The 17720-nt window shown below is 52.7% G+C and overlaps 10 protein-coding genes across 10 annotated transcripts; 6 read left to right on the top strand and 4 right to left on the bottom strand.

The window, feature by feature from the left end:
* Positions 1-555: 555 nt before the first annotated feature.
* Z519_09641 (uncharacterized protein) lies at positions 556-1596 on the bottom strand (the record flags this gene model as incomplete). The annotated part of the gene is made up of 1 exon (XM_016767362.1): positions 556-1596. The coding sequence occupies one exon, from the start codon at positions 1594-1596 to the stop codon at positions 556-558; it is 1041 nt and encodes a 346-aa protein (XP_016616154.1).
* A 1051-nt stretch (positions 1597-2647) lies between these two features.
* On the top strand, positions 2648-5766 carry Z519_09640 (uncharacterized protein; the record flags this gene model as incomplete). The annotated part of the gene is made up of 3 exons (XM_016767361.1): positions 2648-2924; positions 2977-3992; positions 4033-5766. The coding sequence occupies 3 exons, from the start codon at positions 2648-2650 to the stop codon at positions 5764-5766; spliced, it is 3027 nt and encodes a 1008-aa protein (XP_016616153.1).
* A 517-nt stretch (positions 5767-6283) lies between these two features.
* Z519_09639 (uncharacterized protein) lies at positions 6284-7105 on the top strand (the record flags this gene model as incomplete). Its single annotated transcript, XM_016767360.1, has 1 exon — positions 6284-7105. The coding sequence occupies one exon, from the start codon at positions 6284-6286 to the stop codon at positions 7103-7105; it is 822 nt and encodes a 273-aa protein (XP_016616152.1).
* A 105-nt stretch (positions 7106-7210) lies between these two features.
* Positions 7211-8038, bottom strand: Z519_09638 (uncharacterized protein; the record flags this gene model as incomplete). The annotated part of the gene is made up of 1 exon (XM_016767359.1): positions 7211-8038. The coding sequence occupies one exon, from the start codon at positions 8036-8038 to the stop codon at positions 7211-7213; it is 828 nt and encodes a 275-aa protein (XP_016616151.1).
* A 1058-nt stretch (positions 8039-9096) lies between these two features.
* On the top strand, positions 9097-11204 carry Z519_09637 (uncharacterized protein; the record flags this gene model as incomplete). The annotated part of the gene is made up of 2 exons (XM_016767358.1): positions 9097-10684; positions 10777-11204. 2 exons carry the CDS (start codon positions 9097-9099, stop codon positions 11202-11204), a joined length of 2016 nt encoding a protein of 671 aa, XP_016616150.1.
* Positions 11205-11391: 187 nt separating this feature from the next.
* On the bottom strand, positions 11392-12328 carry Z519_09636 (uncharacterized protein; the record flags this gene model as incomplete). Its single annotated transcript, XM_016767357.1, has 2 exons — positions 11392-11423; positions 11479-12328. The coding sequence occupies 2 exons, from the start codon at positions 12326-12328 to the stop codon at positions 11392-11394; spliced, it is 882 nt and encodes a 293-aa protein (XP_016616149.1).
* A 781-nt stretch (positions 12329-13109) lies between these two features.
* Z519_09635 (uncharacterized protein) lies at positions 13110-13628 on the top strand (the record flags this gene model as incomplete). The annotated part of the gene is made up of 1 exon (XM_016767356.1): positions 13110-13628. The coding sequence occupies one exon, from the start codon at positions 13110-13112 to the stop codon at positions 13626-13628; it is 519 nt and encodes a 172-aa protein (XP_016616148.1).
* Positions 13629-14089: 461 nt separating this feature from the next.
* On the top strand, positions 14090-15223 carry Z519_09634 (uncharacterized protein; the record flags this gene model as incomplete). Its single annotated transcript, XM_016767355.1, has 1 exon — positions 14090-15223. One exon carries the CDS (start codon positions 14090-14092, stop codon positions 15221-15223), a length of 1134 nt encoding a protein of 377 aa, XP_016616147.1.
* Positions 15224-15272: 49 nt separating this feature from the next.
* Positions 15273-15920, bottom strand: Z519_09633 (uncharacterized protein; the record flags this gene model as incomplete). The annotated part of the gene is made up of 2 exons (XM_016767354.1): positions 15273-15563; positions 15768-15920. 2 exons carry the CDS (start codon positions 15918-15920, stop codon positions 15273-15275), a joined length of 444 nt encoding a protein of 147 aa, XP_016616146.1.
* A 609-nt stretch (positions 15921-16529) lies between these two features.
* On the top strand, positions 16530-17222 carry Z519_09632 (uncharacterized protein; the record flags this gene model as incomplete). The annotated part of the gene is made up of 1 exon (XM_016767353.1): positions 16530-17222. The coding sequence occupies one exon, from the start codon at positions 16530-16532 to the stop codon at positions 17220-17222; it is 693 nt and encodes a 230-aa protein (XP_016616145.1).
* Positions 17223-17720: the final 498 nt, after the last annotated feature.

Raw genomic sequence — 17720 nt, 5'->3', positions numbered from 1 at the left:
GGGAATGTCCTGGTTGTATTCCATGGTTCAATTGTAGTGGAATCGTTATACTGAAGGTCGATGAGTTTGTAGAAGAGTTGCATTCTGTCATGGCGGAAGCTGACCATTCTTATATGCTGTCGGGGCAGCCAGACCTAGCTTTGTTTTCTACCAGCTCGAGATAGATTGCGTCGCACTGAAGTGGAGGCACTTGGAAATGCGCATTGTCTGACAGATAGCTGTCACCTCGGACAGAGAGCTACCAAGCAATGTCCATGTCTGCAACGGGCATCTGCTCGAGTCAGACTCTTGCGAATTTTCCTCTTCTCCCAGCGATGTACTCAATTATTACATGGCGCACGACGTTGTGGAGCTCTAGCACCATCTAACGTGAATAGTATTAGTTTCCACTCGCTTAATTTAGAAGAGATTCTGGCGAGTTCTGGGTACCTTTGGGCGTCAAAGGTTGAGTGGAGCTTTTTGGTCCTCGTATGTAGAGACGACTCGACGATTCATATTCCGTGCGTACTCAGTACAGCCTCTTCGGTGGTTGGACAGAAGGAGATCGCGCGTGTGTTACTGGAGGTCAGCGGCGGCCCTACCAAACTGGATTATAAGAAGCATCCGTTGAAGCATTCCGTCATACTCCCTACGCGGCTCTGGGCCTCCAATTCCAATGAACTCGGCCCATGAGATCAATCTAGACTCTAGACCGCCGTGGGCGGCCACGGCAGCTTGCCATTCTTCTTCGGCGTCTGCCTCCCAGATGCCGGTCCTTGCATCGAAAGGTAGCGACTCCACGAGGGGACGGTAGTGGCAGTATCCTTGCTGGGCCACTTCCACCATTCCGTCAATAAGAATGATATATAGAAGGGTTCGGCGGGTGCTTTCAGCAATACACCAAGCATGCCATGCCGACAGGTTGCTGCTGAGAGTTTGTGGGAGTGTCATGTGCAAATGCCGTGTCCATGTTTTCCAGAGATCAAGCACAATCTGTGGCAGCTGGGCCTTGCGCGAGGATCGGTCTAACTTCAGGATGAATGAGAGTAGAATGGCCGCCAGCTCGTGGAAGGCGGACAGAAACTCGGTGAACGTTAGCTGTTCGATCTCCAGCGACAATAGGTGCTGCTGCATTGTTTGGAGGAAGGCGGTATTAAGGCCAGATATCGGCCGAGAGCTATCGACCTCTGGAAGTCCCAGATCTGCAGACGTCCGCTTGCTAGCCAACAGTACCTGACAGTGAATGTACGGAGTGCTTCTTTGCTGGAATGTGAGCAAGGGTATAGATTTTAGGTGACGCTCTACAACCAAGAAGACCGTATCCGGGTTTGCCATTACCGGCAGCATTTCGTGGCCCCCGGATGTGTATGACCGCACGGCGGCTTCGTGAGCCGAAGCGACCGAATCGAAGATGACCGGAGGTACAGGCTGGCAAGCGCTTTGCGTCGTGGGATGCGGCTGACGAGAGCTCTTCGTCTCGAGATTTGTCACAGGTTCCAAGTCGTAGGAGCAAGGTAGACCTCTTTCAGCACAACGTGAGCACTGTGGTAGTTGAGGCACGCAACGACGCTTTGCGGTTGTGCAGGCATGGCAGGCTTTACGGAGGGATGGCGGCATTGCAAAGATTAAGGTGTTGGTTGGAATAGACCAAGAGGTTGACAGGAAAAGGGAGGCGACGGTGAGGTATGTGTTAGGTGCAAAGCAAATGGGTTTGTACCTACCTAGGTAGGTAGGTACCTGCAATACCTGGTAGGCAGGCAGCTTAGGGTACCCTGTACCCCCTTACTGTTCCTCTTTATGTTACTAGCTACCCAAGGACCTATGCCCACCAGCCTAATCAGTCCCTAGGCAGCCCCCTAGCCCCTGTGTTGCTAGTAACCATAACATGCCATCCCCGAAGAGATGGGCGGGCTAGGGGGCGTCTAGTGAGTCTAAGTGTGTGCTCTGGCAGCCAGCATAAACATTGCTCCGGCCCACACCCGCCTCAACAGTTTTAAGTGCAAGGTGCTCCCGTCCAGATAAATTCAATGAACTCCTCTTCGTCCCATGTTCTTCCTCGTACCACGATCTCTCCTACTTCATGTATGAAGTCGATTCACCCCGACTTGGAGGGCAAACAAAAAGCACAATTGCTATTTCCTCCAGGGTGGGACGTCCAGCAACATCCATCCCAACATGCTTTTCCCAATGATGTCGTCTAAAAGCGAGCACATGTCCAGATCTTGGTGTGAACCACTCAATTCGTTGTCAAAAGGTCGAAGTTCAAATGCACAAATCAAGATCAGGTAGGCGAACAACGACAGCCCGATGATGCACTTCCCTTGCCCCCAATTATGGTTGGCCGGCGCCCCTAAGCGAGCCTCGGGACATATTTGTTCTGTTCGGCCATGTCGCAAACAGATGCTCTTTTTGTTCTCAGGTCGTTTTAGGGGCTTGTGCCGGCGCTTCTATCGAGAATCGTGCTACACAACATACAGTTTGAGGCTGAAAAGTCTGGGCAGCCATTCGCCTGCCTCACCGCTTGTCTCCTGGGACACCTCTTGGCCTGGTGACTGCCGAAAGCCGTTTCTAACTAGCGCGTTTCATGTATTGAAGAGCCTCACCTGCACCCTGTTCAACAACTCCCCTGTTGTCTTTTGTTTCCCCCATCATGGGCAATTAAACAACTATGGAGGCAAAGCGTACTTTGCTCGAGCGGGCGGCGACCGCCGGACTGATCGAGTTCCCGCTCGAGGCCGGAAAGAATCCCAGAAGTCACAATCTGGTTGAAGCAGCGGACCGGATTGACTCGTTCACCGAGAAGGCCAAAGGCAGAGTCACATTATTCCTGGGTGCTGCTATTTCCACTTTCAAGCCAGCGCAGTTGCCCATGTGGAATGACTTTGTAGAACTGTTATGGACGTCGGCTCTGAATGTTGCCGTCACAGACTTACAGCCTGATACAGGTTCGCGTTGAACTTGACCCTAGGAAAGGACTGGCTGCTGATACCTCTACAGTGTCTGAAGGAATTCTAGGTTTTTTTGACCGGCTCAAGAGGACCGTACCAAATTACATGGTTACCGAAGTCATCTCAAGACGCCTAGGGCAACAATATCTGCAAGTATTGGATGCATTTGAGGCTGAGAAGCAAGACAATGGGGCTTTTGCTTTTAACAAGATACACATGTGGGCTGCTGGGCTTCTAACAACAGGTGAAGTCGCTGCAGTTATGACCACAAACTTCGACAACTACTTGGAAAAAGCCATTGAGAGCAAAACGTCCCTCTTTTACCGAGTCGTTGGGGACCCTCATGTGGACGGCAGGGAAATTCTCTCTCGTTTGCCATTGACAACGTCGGCCAAAAAGCTAGTTCTGATTGTGAATGGTGCAAAAGCCTTCGCTTTTATCCGATCGCTCATGCCGCAGCTGGGCAACGGGAAAGTAACGTTCCTGTTCAAAATTCATGGCTCTTGCTATGATCCAGTCAGTTGCATTGACACTCGATTGCAACGTGCCCAAGGCCTACCTTCTTTTGCAACCGACGTGCTCGACATTCTACTAAAACGAACCGTGTGGATGGTTGCAGGCTTCAGTGGAAGCGACATGAATGACAATCTCGACTATCTGCGCTTTTTATCAAACAAGAGGCAAGCCTCAATCGTGTGGCTCACATTCCCCCGGACTCCGTGGGAGTCGGCGATCGAAGGCCTCACCTCGAGCATGGACTTGGGAAAGGATTCGCCTGTTGGATTCTGCCTACTTAATGGATATTTCCTTGGAGAAAGGCATTCAGGCGAAAGCAAGTTCCCTCGCTTCGAGGAGAAGATCAGATCATGGGCGGACGACTTGGGACCAGATTGGTGCAAACTGCTCCTGATCGACTTAATCACGTTGTTCGAGGAGAGGAGTGGAGAAAAGGCTTACCCGAAATTGCTACAAGCCCTTAACGGGGGAATATCGCCGAGGCGGGACTGGAATGGAATTTTGCAAAACATGGATCTTCAGACAGAAAAATCTCAGGCAAGCTATTCCGTACTTATTGTCCAGGAAGTCATACTGATTGAAGGTTTAGATCCGGCCGGCTAAGAGCTGTTCCGAAGTATGGGAAACACTAAACCGTCTCCTCAAAGACGAAGACTCAGTCGCGCTCGGAGCCAAGCAGGAAATCTGCAGCAAGCTGAATAAAGGTCTCAAAGAGCTAGAGTTGCATCATGTTGAACTCGAAGAGGCTGCTTTGCTTCAAGCGCCTCCTCGGCATCATGCCCAGTCATGGGTCGTGAGTGCCCTGAGCGGACTGGCGATGCTATGTGGAGGCAAGATGGAAGACGCTGTCAGAGCGCTGCGGATATCAAGCGGCGTTGCTTGGTTAGTTGGAAATTACGAAAGTCGCCATTTGATCGAGGACGTCCTGACTGCCATTCTTCAAGAGCGGCGAGCTTCAACGGAATCCAGACTGGTAAAGACCAGCGCCACCCAACGAAGTGCAAAATGCGTCGCCTTCAGCCCTTCGATGGACAATGTCAACGCTAAAATGAATAGATTTGGTGTTCCCCCTGAAAATTACATGAGAGCCCTCCTACATCGATCTATTCTGTTCGCCGATGGCATGGCTGTTCCTCCAAATACCATCACCAACTCTACGGTGTTTGTGGATGAGATATTGTTCCAAGGCCAGCGCGACCAGTTGGACGAAGTCTATATGCGTCATATATTCCCAATCTTACCAGCGAATCTGAAAGACGGCCCTCGCAAATTGCAAAGGTGTCGTGAGACTAGAGCGAAACTATACATATTTGAATCGGTCAGCGAGGATCATATTGCGCAGATGGACAACTACTTTGATGATCCGGCGAACACTCACCAAATCCTCTATTACGACGAACCTACACTGAGTTTGGACTACGGCAAGTATCTCCGGGCTGAAGTTGGCCCTCTTCATCGGGACCAAACCGTCGAACATCTGGTCCAACTTTGGAACCACATCGAAGCGGGAGGGCACTGGGATGTGGACGATGCCTATGTTGAACGATCTTCGATTGCGAAAGAGGTGGCTGAAGACCTTTCCGACTCCCTTTTCCTATTATCAAAGCACCTTCCAGAAGCAGTGTTTCGATCGCCGCTGTACAAATTCGCAGATCTCTTTGATGAAGCAAGCGACAGAGACAGTGTCATCCAATTTCTCACAAAGGACACCGGCGAGGACGCTAAGGCCCAGCTTCTGATGGCGCGGGATCGAATCACGGAGAAGCCCTGGCTCTATGGCCCCTTTTGCCACGAGATGTTTGATGCCCCGTACCGTGCGACTTTGACATTCGACTATGCTTCACATGCCGAAAATGAAACGCTCATCTTTCTCGAGGATGACGAGGTTCCCTCATGGCAGTTCATGTCGTCAGTGGCCCAGTCGGGAGATTACAAAAAGAGCTTTTCAACTTTTGCGGTTTCTTCTGGCAGCCACAAGTACTCTTCGTTGCTCCTAAGTCAAATGCCTACAGCAGCTTTGTTGGACATGAGGGACGACCTGGCGCCGGTTCGGGAGAAGATTTTCAATGGCGCAGAGCTTTCGGCGGACGATGTACAAAGAATGAAGAGTGCCATGCGTTCATTTGAAAGTCGGTCACTGGTCCTGCCCGCGGTCGAAGTCGAAGGCATCATTCATCTTGATCCACACATCAAAGAGCCGGCCAAAAAGCTGTTGTCGCAGTGTCTCTTTCTGGTTAGAAAGGGCCTCCCTCTCGAGCCCATGTATGAAGAGGCACAAGTCACCCTTCCCGGACTGCTGGCCTTGCGACGGGAGGCGACTTGAACGGATCACCATTCCTTCGACTGAAAAGGGGCGTGGGGATCATGTGGAGGGATGGGTGACTCTGGGAGGTTTGTTAGCAGACGCTCTTCCAATTCAATTATGCTCAGTATCTTGTTCAATCGATATATAATATGTATATATATATACACGCTAAGCGAGCACCATCCAGTGACGTCGTCCTTGCCTCCTGATTGCATGTAGATGGGCCAGGGGGCGCGTCGGCTCTACCTTCTTATATTGTACGACAAGAATGTCGATCTCGGCAGTTTCGGGCCCAGTACGAGATCCCGTCTCTATTTAGCCTTTGAACCAGCGGGTATAAGTCAGCTTTCAAAACCTCGCAATCGTCGCCGCCACTGTCGGCTCCATGCTCAGGCGAAGTTCCAACTCGCCAGAAGAATGTTGTTCGAGGAGGAGCAGGTATCTGCCGCTTTTGACGATTTGGTCGCTCGCCAGATAATTCTCTATGGTCCCGAGACCGTCGTCAGGACCAGGGACAAAGGCTTCGATGTGAGATATGGCCTTCCCCTACCTCAATCTAGACGGAAGAGACACTTACAACGATGTGGAGTTCGAATTCCGCGTATGTCCAGCACTGGCGTCGAAACCGGCCACGGCTGAGGCGACCAACAATACTGCATTTGAACAACTTCCTAAATATGGACCTGGAAGTGACCTCGTCGACGCCGATCCGGGCCTTATTGTGACCAAGATTCATGGAACCCATCTTCTGGTCCTGAACCGGTTCGCTGTCTTTCGGCCGCAATATTTGATCTTGACCCTCGATTCGTTCAGGCGGCAGACGGAGAACCTTGACGAGACGGACCTCAAAGCGGCAAGTCTTGTTCTTGACCATCTAAGCCATGAGCATTTTATCATGTTCAATTGTGGAAACGAGGCCGGTTGCAGCAGACTGCACAAACACATGCAGGTTATCCCTTGCTTGGATGGCTTCACGCTCTTCCCTGATGTTGAGGGTCTGGATCCTGAGAGCGTTCCATTCAGGTATTTTATCCGACGGATCGAGCCTGGAACGGACGGCGCATTGGACTCTTTGCTTCCAATATACGAGAGGCTGCGCAACGAAGCTTATGAGGCCTGGCAAGCCTACACTGGCGACACACTGGACTACTTCCCTCACAACATGATGCTTACGAAAAGGTGGATGATGGTCGTGCCGCGCCGAAGAGTAGCCGCGGCGCAAGGCGCAACTGCCAATGCCGCAGGCATGATGGGTATGGTTTGGGTCACGAACACACAACAGATGGATCGGTGGCAACAACCGGGACCAGCACAGGTTCTGGCTGAGCTTGGTGTACCAACTGGGAAGGGTATGTGATCGGCCACGGTTATGGGCATGGGCATGCTCTCGAACACGGGAATAGATCTTGCAAGGGGCAACAATATCCCCAGGACGCAATTTGGGCATGAAATGCGAATGTCTTCACGTCAAAATCCCGTCCCTGGTCAAACCCTCGTACAGCGCCCAGGCTCCCAGTGTCTTTGCATCCCTCGCTCCTTCCCTCCACAGCTCCTTGTACTCGACCAGTTTCACCTTGATTTTCTCTCTTTCTTTGGGATTTCCGGTCAATCTGCCTCTCAGCTCGGCGAGCTCCTTGCGAGACATAGTCCTCTCCCACAAAAACAGGGCGATGAATTCGTCACACCCCCCAGGGCTAGGATACATTGCCTTTTGCAGGTGGCTTTCAATACCAGTGGAGTTCCTCAGTGCCATCTCTGTCATGTCGACGAGCTCTCCCTGGGGGACTTTCCAGCCCGTCTCCTCGCGGATCTCGTTTGCTGCTGCGCCTACAAATGTACCTGACTCGTCAATCATCCCTGCCGGAATCTCATAGAAAGTGAGGCTCCCAGCTGGTATCCGCGGTTGTTGAGTCATGACGACGAATCTCTCGTCGCTGTCCCCTTCCGGTCGGACGATCATAAGGATCGCGACACTGCCACCGCGTAAGAAGACGACGCCGGGTAATGGTCGCGGGTCGGCGGCATTCTGCACCACTGTTTCCATCAAGATGAAGCCGATGCGAGGCCCGAACCACTCGACCGAATGGACATTGATCGAGCGTAATTGATAAGGGTCCTTCTTGTCGTAAAACGCATGCATGGCTTCGGATTTTTGCACCTTGATGGATTTCTGCAGTGTCGCAAGCCAGTCTTTGAAAGGACGAAATGCAAGCAGTTGGTCCTGGGTGATGTTCGCTGGGATCGTCACCTCGACGCTCGGCGAGACTTTGGGGAGGATGAATGTGACCATGGCAGCCAAAAGGTCTCTGATTCACTTGCCGTAGGGCCAAATGAGACGTTGGTCAATAGCTCACCGTCATCCACAAATATATTATATATACAACTTCAGCCTTTCGCAGTTCCTCGAAATCTGATCAGGCTCGACTACTAGCTTGTGCAGGCAGCGAAACGTCGGAGCAAAGGGTAGGGAGCCGAATATCTATCGGCAAGTGAGTGTGCACTGTTGATTGGCATTGCTTTTGCAGACATTTTCAGCAGGTGGACACGAGCAAAGATCAGGCGGCAAGGACCGGAAATAGGAGGCACGAGGCAGCCCCTCTCTCCTGGTAGTGTGTCGATAATGCCGCCAATGTGTTGGTGCCATGCTTGTGATTGGCGCTGCCGTTGTAACGGCTTCTAGGCATAGGGGGCCTTGATGTGGTGTCCCTCTTGCCCTTCACTGGGTAGTCGTCTTCTGGCGAACTGGCTTGTTAGAGGGTGGGCCGACAGCGGGCCTTTGGCGCGTGGATGGTGCCGTGGCCATGGGGGCCAGGTTCCCCAGGCTCCCCTTGGTTCCTCAAATCCAACAGTTCCAAACATCCCAAGCATCCGGCGACTCTCGGGCTGAAGAGCCTCACACACGTCTCTCTGGCGATCTTTGAATGCCCCTTGCTGCCTGGACGATGCCCACCCAAACCCATCCAGACCTCTCAAAATGGTCTGCAAGGTGTGCCATGATATGCTTTACGGACACAAAGGTCGACGGGATTCTGGGTCGCAATTGGCCCTGAGTTTCTGGCACCATGAAACCGCCGAAAACGTCAAGGCTGCGGCTGACGATGCAGAATGCTATCTCTGTCGCGTCATCGACGAGAAATTGGGAAGTTTAGGCCTCAACCCCCCGGCCGGTCCCGAGAGGAGTTGGCTCCTATGCGCATTGTTGCAACGATTTCCTCGCTATGACGGGGTTTATCGTCTGGACATCAAGCTCGAACAGTCCAAGACGACGATAGCGAGCTTCGTGTTAAGACAGAATGGTATGTTACCATCGCTACGCCCCTCTCTGGAGTATCGAGTAACGTTGTTGTCATGGATCAAGACGGCGGTCTGGCGAGTCATCTCCAAACCACTCCTAGAAGCGCATCTACGTCAGATCCAGAGGTCTTCGCCCTGGCCAAAGATTGGATCGAAACCTGTGCAAGGACCCATGCCAAATGCCAGACTGCTTCAAGTACGCAGTGGTATCCGACACGGCTGATAGATCTGCGATTCATGCCTGAAGATAATATGGAAATGGTACGACTAGTGTCGCAAAAAGATGCCGAGAAAAGGGACGACCATCCACCCTTTGAAGGTAGATATGTAACTTTGAGCCACCGATGGGGCCAGGTCGAGATCCCCAAACTCAGACAATACAACCGATCCGACTTTCAAACCTCGATGCTGTTGAAGAATCTCCCTCCAACCTTCCAACACGCAATGCAGTTTGCACGCGAGCTTGGTGTGCGGTGGATGTGGATCGACGCCCTATGCATCATCCAAGGAGACGAGCAGGACTGGCTTTTTGAGAGTTCGCACATGGACAAAGTGTATGCTTTCAGCTATTGCAACATCTCGGCCACCGCGGCCATGGACGGCTCAAAGGGCCTCTTCAATCAAAGAGACCCCCGTCGGAAATGGTTCGACAGCGTGAGTCTAAGAACGCAGGACCTCTCTGGGGATGCGAAGGTAGTTGAGTGCACTATCTCCGATCTGTCTTTCTGGGATGAATATGTCGACAATGCACCTGTCAACAGGCGGTCTTGGGTGTTCCAAGAACGGCTTCTCGCGCCAAGGGTGTTACATTGGTGTAAAGACCAAATTGCATTTGAATGTCACGAGCTGGACAGAGCAGAATGCCGGCCAGAAGGACTTCCACATCTTCAGATGAAGGCGGGCCAACTCATTAACCAAGCTCGCCTGAAGGCCATGGATAGGGAAGTTGGCAAGCGACTTCGCGAATTGAGGCTGGCATCTTTGCACGGTTCTTTCCGTTCCAAAGGATTAAAGTGGATGGTCGATGGCGACGAGAAACTGTACCTTTACGAAGTCTGGAAACGGATGGTCGAGGTCTACACCAAGATGGAACTGACAGACGAAAGAGACCGACTCATTGCGTTGTCCGGTATCGCAAGAATGATGACGAGGATCTTGAGGCTAGATGGCAGCGAGGACCAATATCTCGCCGGTATGTGGCAGAACTACATCGCAAGCCAGTTACTGTGGTATGTCAACGACGCAGAGGGGGAAGGCAAGGAGGCACAACCGCTGGAAAACACTCGGCCAGAGCAATATCGTGCTCCCAGTTTCTCGTGGGCTTCGGTTGAAACTCCGCGAGGTGTCACCTTCCCGGAGACAACGGACAAGGGCATTCTGGTGGAAGTCCAGGTAGTCAGACTGACCTATCGGACCGAGGACGACATGTTCGGCATTCTCACAGACGGCTATCTGGTGCTCAAAGGTGTGCTGAGGAGAATCGAGTTGACGGATACGGAGCAGGACCAGAGCTCATTGACCTCGATACGCCAGTCTATGGCAAGTTGTCCTCCAGCGGCTTTGAAAAGACATATCACTGACTGGCGCAGTGGCAATGGTATACTCGGACCACTAGCTCCCTTACTGTCGCCGTTATCAGCTTGTTGGTTTTGTTGACGATACTGGCCGGCAGGGGGCTGACCTGGCAACGACACAGCCCGATTTTGACATTTCTTGTCGCTGCTTGTCTTTCAGGGATCCTATACTTTGTTAAAGCTGGTATTTACGAACGTAAACACAAGAGCCCCGAACAGGAATACCAACCAAACCGATACAGCTGGCGTCTGATGCAAAAAGGTGTGCCTGTTGGCGACTCACATTCCATTGTATACTTGGACAGTCCCGCCAGTAAACCCACGGTATTTGGCCCAGATGCACAGGTCTTTTGTTTGCCGGTCTCACAAGATGATCTGCATTTGAACTGTCTCCTCGTGCAGGCTACTGACGGAGACCACGGCATCAGGTACAAGAGAGTTGGACTGACGAAGATATTAAATCTGTTCGATCAGGACGTTGAGACCATCAAAGAGCCTCCCACCAGAAAAACAGACAAAGCCCTGGGCAGATATTACTGGGGTCCGAACACTCGATTTCGAGGCGAAAGCCATATCTGCATTATCTGAGAGGGTACACTGCAACGCGAAGCGCAAATTTCCACCACGAGCTCTTCATCAACGTCAACAGAACCGGAAGCACAGGCCTGGGACCAAAAGGATGTATATTGTGACTCTCGGGTTCTCGTGTCTCAAAAATTGCTTGGCCAGGATGATCGCCAGGCTGCACAATGGCGACCGATCTCCCGCCAAACTCTTACCACTTTGAACCCGGCGGGAATATCGTGTCTTGATCAGCAGTCAGAGAGCATATACTGCAAAGCTGGCAGGGGCAAAGACATACTCATCACCTCCTGCTGCTCAGGACTCATGTTGAATCTCGGATCGTTTCCCATGACATCTTGCTTGTGTCTCTCGACGCCGCTTTCCAACTCGCGATACTCACTCCCCATGATGCTGATGGTACAGCCGTTATACGCTTCATTGGCAGCCAAGAAGGCCGCAGCTCTCGCCGTCTCCTCTACTGTGCTCACCGGGATACCGACTCTCTTCAGCTCTGGAACCAACCAATCCACTCTCCTCACTGCCGCTGTGTCTGTGACATGGGGAGCGATCGAGTTCACTCGGATATTCCAGGTTGGCGTATGGTTTCTCAGCCCACGCATCAGCCCGATCATGCCATGTTTGGCCGCGGCATAAACGGGAATGCTTTGGCAGTCGTAGCCACTTCGCGACACTGTCGACACAATGACTCCGCCCTGGGGATTTTGGGAGCGCATGAAATGCATCGCCAACTTCACCGTGTACATCTGGCCGATCAGGGTGACTTGGAGACACTGGAACTCGGGCTTTAGGGGATCTCCGTCGGCATCCTGGCGGAAGTAATAGTCGCCACGGTCGCCAAACCCAGCGTTGGGCACGACGATATCAATTCGGCCAAATACTTCCTGCGCCTTTTTGAACAGGGCGAGCAGCTCCTCCCAGCTCCCAGCGTCCGCCTTTTGGAAAATCGGGCCATCGATTGGGTCCGTTGGTGGCTGCAAGTCGCCAATCAAGACTTTGACACCACATTTGGTCAAGTAATGCACAATACCTACAATACCCGCCGGGTCAGTGCTATGGTTATCCCGAGGCAAACAAGATTGAATGCGAGAAGTGAGCTTCGGCGCCCTATCTGGCACCACCGTCCCCATCGTGTCTGAGACCAAATGGATCTCGCAAAGATAGCAACAGCAACAACATACCTTGCCCGATACCTAATGTCCGACGTCAGCGCCATTTATGTTTGATCTTGAATCTTGCCAACGATATTGAATACCAAACCAAAGACTAACCCGAAGAGCCGCCTGTCACAATCGCAGACTTGCCTCGCAGCTTTTCTCCTGTACCAGAGAACCAGTCAGTTTCCTCGACCTGGTTCCCCAATTGGTATCACTGAACATTCGATTCCATCTTACCAATGTCGCTGTCGGTGATCTTGAGCTCCGTCATGTCTGGAACCAGCTTTCTGGCCAAATATCAAGGGATCGGTGTATCGTTCAATGCCTTCTATTTAGACTTCGAAAAGGATCTTTGCCCAGACACGTCCAGCCTCTCAGATTCAACTCCTCTTACCGAGGCGAGCCCTCTTTTATCTGCAGCATTTCAAACCGACGAAAGGAATATCGCAGCCAAGGAAGACATTCCTTTGTTCGGCAACGCCGTGCAGGCGATTTGACTCCTCTTACGTTGGCGCGGGGATCCGGGGTTTTCCTCGGCGAGCTCGGCTATCCCGAACGGATGTCTTTGTATACACGGCCGCGGGTGGACGAAACTATTTATTCGGAGGCGGGGGAAAGGGGGCCTCAAAGTCTCTGTTCGAGGGGAATCAAAGGCTTACTGTCAGCTGATGTCAATTTTGGGTACATATTTCCCAGCCTGCCTTGTGTTGTTCGATTCTCCGGTCAACGTCGACCATTATCAACTTTGTGAACCATGGCAGCCGGCGATCCAGGCTCTATCCGGTCTCAACTGATTGGCGCGTGGGAGCTCATTGAATATTGCGCCTATCTGCCTCATGATGAATCGAACAAAGTCTATCCAATGGGGCAGGATGCAAAGGGCATCATTATGTACACACCCGACGGCTACATGTCGGCGCAACTTCAGACGCCGGGACAGAAGCCCTTTGGAGAAAGATCAGGATCAAAGCAGGGTTCGGATGCCGACTGGGCGACTGTGGGAAGAAACTATGTCGCATACACGGGCGCGTTCTATCTGGATGAACGCGGCGATGACACAGGCCGGCCGATTTTGATGCACAACATGAGATACTCGAACTTGCCGTACCTGGTGGGTGACATCCAGAGAAGGATCATGAACTTTGTCGATGAGAGTGATGGGAGGTACCTGGTGTTGAGTCTGGACGATCCTCTGAAGATTGCCGGAGAGGATCGCATGATCAGGGTGAGATGGAGAAGGCTCCCTTTGAATCAAGCATCAACGCCGCCATGAGACGGATGAGACACGGTGATTCTCTCTGTATCGTCCTGTTTGGACAGGTAAAAATACCGATCCAGTCTCGTCCTGCTTTGTCCAACTCTCTGTGTCTCTAAGAATAGCTAGCTGTCATCAGAATATCTAGAGGACAATTATTATGGTATCTCTCTTTTTATTTTGCAGCCGGAAGCCAAAACACTCTCGATGCCCAGAGCTATACCTATTGAATTCAATCCGTCCGGAGTAGATAGATTGATACGGACGAGAGGAGTAACAATGTAACATGTTGGGCGTCAGGATGGCGATGATGTCAGGCCCGCAAGGCTCTTGCGAAACATCATATGACGAGGCTCCGTGCTCGGCCGGGGCTTTGATTTCAACAGCATGAAAAAGGCCACAATCTACAACTTTGAGACAAAGGTTTGCCCCGGTATGTACTGCCTCGCTTCGCTCCCCGAATCAGACCGCAACGAAAGATGAGCTCGTTGAGCCGACATTTTCACAACGACAAAGCACCCTCTCGCCGCGCCGATGCCCATGAGGAACTCCTCGCCTCCCTCACGCGCATCAATACCTACAACCCCCCAGTCCAAACGTGCTCAACCGGGTGGACATTTCACGGCCTCTATTATGGCCCTACCTCCGTAGCCTACTTGTTCTTCCGCCTGTCTCAATTATACCCTGATCTCACCTTCAAAGGCCAGTCACTGCTGGACTGGGCACAGGCATATCTGGACCTGGGCCAATCCGGGCGTCGTGAGGATGTGGACTCGCGCCATTGCGGAATCGGAAACGAGGTTCTTGCACAGCTCGCCATCCGTGCGGCGATGGAACAGGATCCCAGTCTTGTCCAAAGACTCTGTTCCTACGAAGGCGTTATCAATGATACCGGAGGATCAGACGAGTGGCTATACGGACGATCCGGATATCTGTACTTCTTGCGTCTTGCTCAATCCGGCTTCGAGGAAGGCTCAAAAGCCAGTGAAATGATCGACGCCACCATCCGAAAAACCGTCCAGCGGATCCTGGCCTCGAAACAACCCTGGACATGGCATGGGAAGGCATATCTGGGAGCCGCACACGGCACTTTCGGCATCCTTTGCCAACTGGTCCTCTCATCGCCTCGGTGCGCTCAGACCTTGGAACACCTTCTCTCCTCACTTCTCGATACACAGTTTTCCAGCGGGAACTTCCCGTCCTCGCTGCCGCCGGGGTCCGATAAACTGGTGCAATTCTGCCACGGAGGGCCCGGCGCCGTCCTGGCCTTGCGAACTCTCCGGCCGCATTTCCCGAGTCTTCAGGGCAAAATCGCCTCGGCCATCAACGCTGCGCAAGGGGACACTTGGGCACGGGGCCTACTGACAAAACAGCCTTGCCTTTGTCACGGTATCGCTGGCAACGCGCTGGCCTTGGACGACGATGCGGAGTTTCATCATTTCCTGGCGTGCATGTCCACCGAGGCCCTCGAGAGTGTCGGGTGGTTGAAGAAGGCTGGACAGGACGACCAGTTCGTTGCTCTGTACACGGGCGAAGCGGGGAGAGCATGGGTTTGGGCCGTTGCGGACAAAGGATTAGATGAGAAGACTTGTATTGGCTTCAACGATCTATGACTGGTGACCTTGTTACGACTCAACGATGACCCTACCCAATCATCAGGACTTATTTCGCCACCTCCTCAGCATTATCCCCAAATGGCAAATCCACAACCTTCCCGTCCTTGATATACACCTCCTCCCAGCCGACAGTCCATTCGACCGAGCCCCAGTCAAACAACTTATCCTCATCCGGCGCGATGACCTCGGTGTAATACGGGTCCTCGCGCGCCCTCTGGAAACACGAAATTTCGGGCATGAGAAACTCGCCGACACCGTCGAAGTCGAGTTTCTTTGCATTTTGCAGCACCGGGAAGCCAGCCACGGCCGAGGAAACGAGTTTTGAAGGGGTGTGATACTGTTTCATAAAGTGCGGGTGATAAGTTGACTAGTTCGAAGCAGCTATGACAACACTACAAGTGCAACAAGGGGGAGAAGCCTGAAGCAATTGATGTACAGAGTCCTCTGACAACCAAGCAAGCAGGACCATTCTCTAGGAGGAAGACGAGGAGATGGACAAGCCAATGAAACCGAAAAGGGTGAGTGAGTGAACTGCACTGACCTGGGTGTACCTGACAATGCCATACTTGGCCAGCCACTCAGTCGCCAGGGCCTTGTGCGTGCCTGACCAATACTCTTGAAACTCGTCTTCGGAGAGAGAATCCTTGCGCCGGGCAAAGAGTGAAAGTTTGACCATGCGTTGTTTTGTGGCCATTATTGGTTCTGTCGTGGCCCGTTTACTTTACGCGAAATTCAATCGCCACCGTCACCGAGGAGGAGGAATAGGCTTGGAGAAGAAGGGTGCCAGAGGAGAACAGACCGCTCGAAAAGGCGGCCAGTCCGCTGAGCGACGGTACGTAGAATGAATAGGTAGGGAGGGCAACGAGTGTCAAGGCAAAGCGTATTTATTATAGAAAACTGGCGGTGATGATAAGAATGTACGTACAGGAGTGCTGGCTGGCTGCCCAACATCCTTTGGTGCAGCCTTGTCGTTCATCCCCGCATTGTTGCGTGTGATCAAACACCCTGTAAGGCTGCGCTAGCGATGTCTTGGAGAAGGATTGTCCGAGCGAGTGATGGATGTCCCTCTCCCCTTCCCCCTCTCCCCCAAATTTCTCCAAAGTACGAGGTAAGTGATTGAACTTTCCGTCGCAGCCAGGATCGTCTGTGCTGTGTTTGCGTGAGGGGCGGTCTGTGCTTTTGCTCGCCCTTGAATCACTCGCTTATCTTGCGCGTGTGGGTATATGACTTGAAGAGACGGAAACGAACCCGTCCACGAAGACCAAGCCGAAGACGAAGAGACGCGGTCCAAGAAAAAGCAACAATGCCTTCCACCACCTCAAACACGTCGCCTGCAACGTCCGCAGCAGCAGCAAATCCCCATCCCGACATCCCGCCCTTCCCGTCGCCCTCGACCTTCTCGATCCTCCCTGACATCTGGCTCCTGATCGCGCGACTGAATATCCTGCACCAACAGCAGCAGCAGTCACAAGCTCAGACAAACGGGCATAACGGAGTCCACCCCTACCCTCAACAATCACAGCAACAGCCATCGTCACAGCAAGGAGGACAACAGCCTACGTCGCAGCCGAGCCAAGTCCTACACCAACAACCACACCAACCGCCCTCAGCCGGCCCAGGCCCAAGCACAGTCGTATCCGCAGGTCCGACCACAGCACCCATCCTCAACGGCGCCGCACTGCTCGACCCCAAAGACCTGCCCGCGCAAATCTACCCTTTAAAGCAGCGCCTCGCCACAGCGCGAGAGGCCGTGAGCGCCCTGCCGGACGTGGACAGGACGGTGGCCGAGCAGGACGACGAGATCCGCATGTTGCAGGGCGTGGTGAGGGGGTTGAAGGGCCGGTTGGTCCACTTGGCGCGGATTGCTGCAGCACAGGGGAACGGGGGCCTGAGTCAGGAAAGGGAGAGGGAGGGGGATGTGGATGTGGAGATGGAGGATGATAAGAAAGAAGAAGAAGAAGAAGAAGCGGAGGAACAGGAAGAGGAAGACGGGTGAGGGGGTTATTCATTCGAGTTCGCGGGAGCCTAACTACGATTACAACCACAAACACAGACGTCCACATCTGCCTGCCCACCTACGAAAAGTCTTACGCGCTGGAAAAGGCAGCGACGCGGAGGAAGATGGATGGACAGATGGAGAGAAGGCGGTAAATGTGCGAGCCCTGCCAAGGTAAAGGATCACGTCTACGCAGTCACGAAAAAGAGGTGCACAGAGCGTGGAAAGAAAAGTCCTGCCCGGAAACGGGCGCCGAACAACGAAAGCCGAATGAAAGAACGACGGATCGGTTTCTGCCGTTCGCGCCGAAAGGGACGTCTGCATTGGGGTATTGATCAGTGGAAGCCGACGATCCATGCGTTGCGGCCGATCGATTGATTTTCACGACCGTGACAGCCACCAAAGGGGTTGTTGAGGGACTTAGGTATCGTTGAAGATACATGCGCCAGCCTTTTTTCTCTCTCTTCTCTCACCCGCCATAAAACCCCAAAGTCGTTG

The sequence above is a fragment of the Cladophialophora bantiana genome, assembly GCF_000835475.1.
Source record: "Cladophialophora bantiana CBS 173.52 unplaced genomic scaffold supercont1.16, whole genome shotgun sequence".
In the NCBI taxonomy this organism is placed as follows: Eukaryota; Fungi; Ascomycota; class Eurotiomycetes; order Chaetothyriales; family Herpotrichiellaceae; genus Cladophialophora; species Cladophialophora bantiana.
Note: the sequence above shows the minus strand (reverse complement) of the source record. Positions and strands in the feature narration are given on the sequence as shown.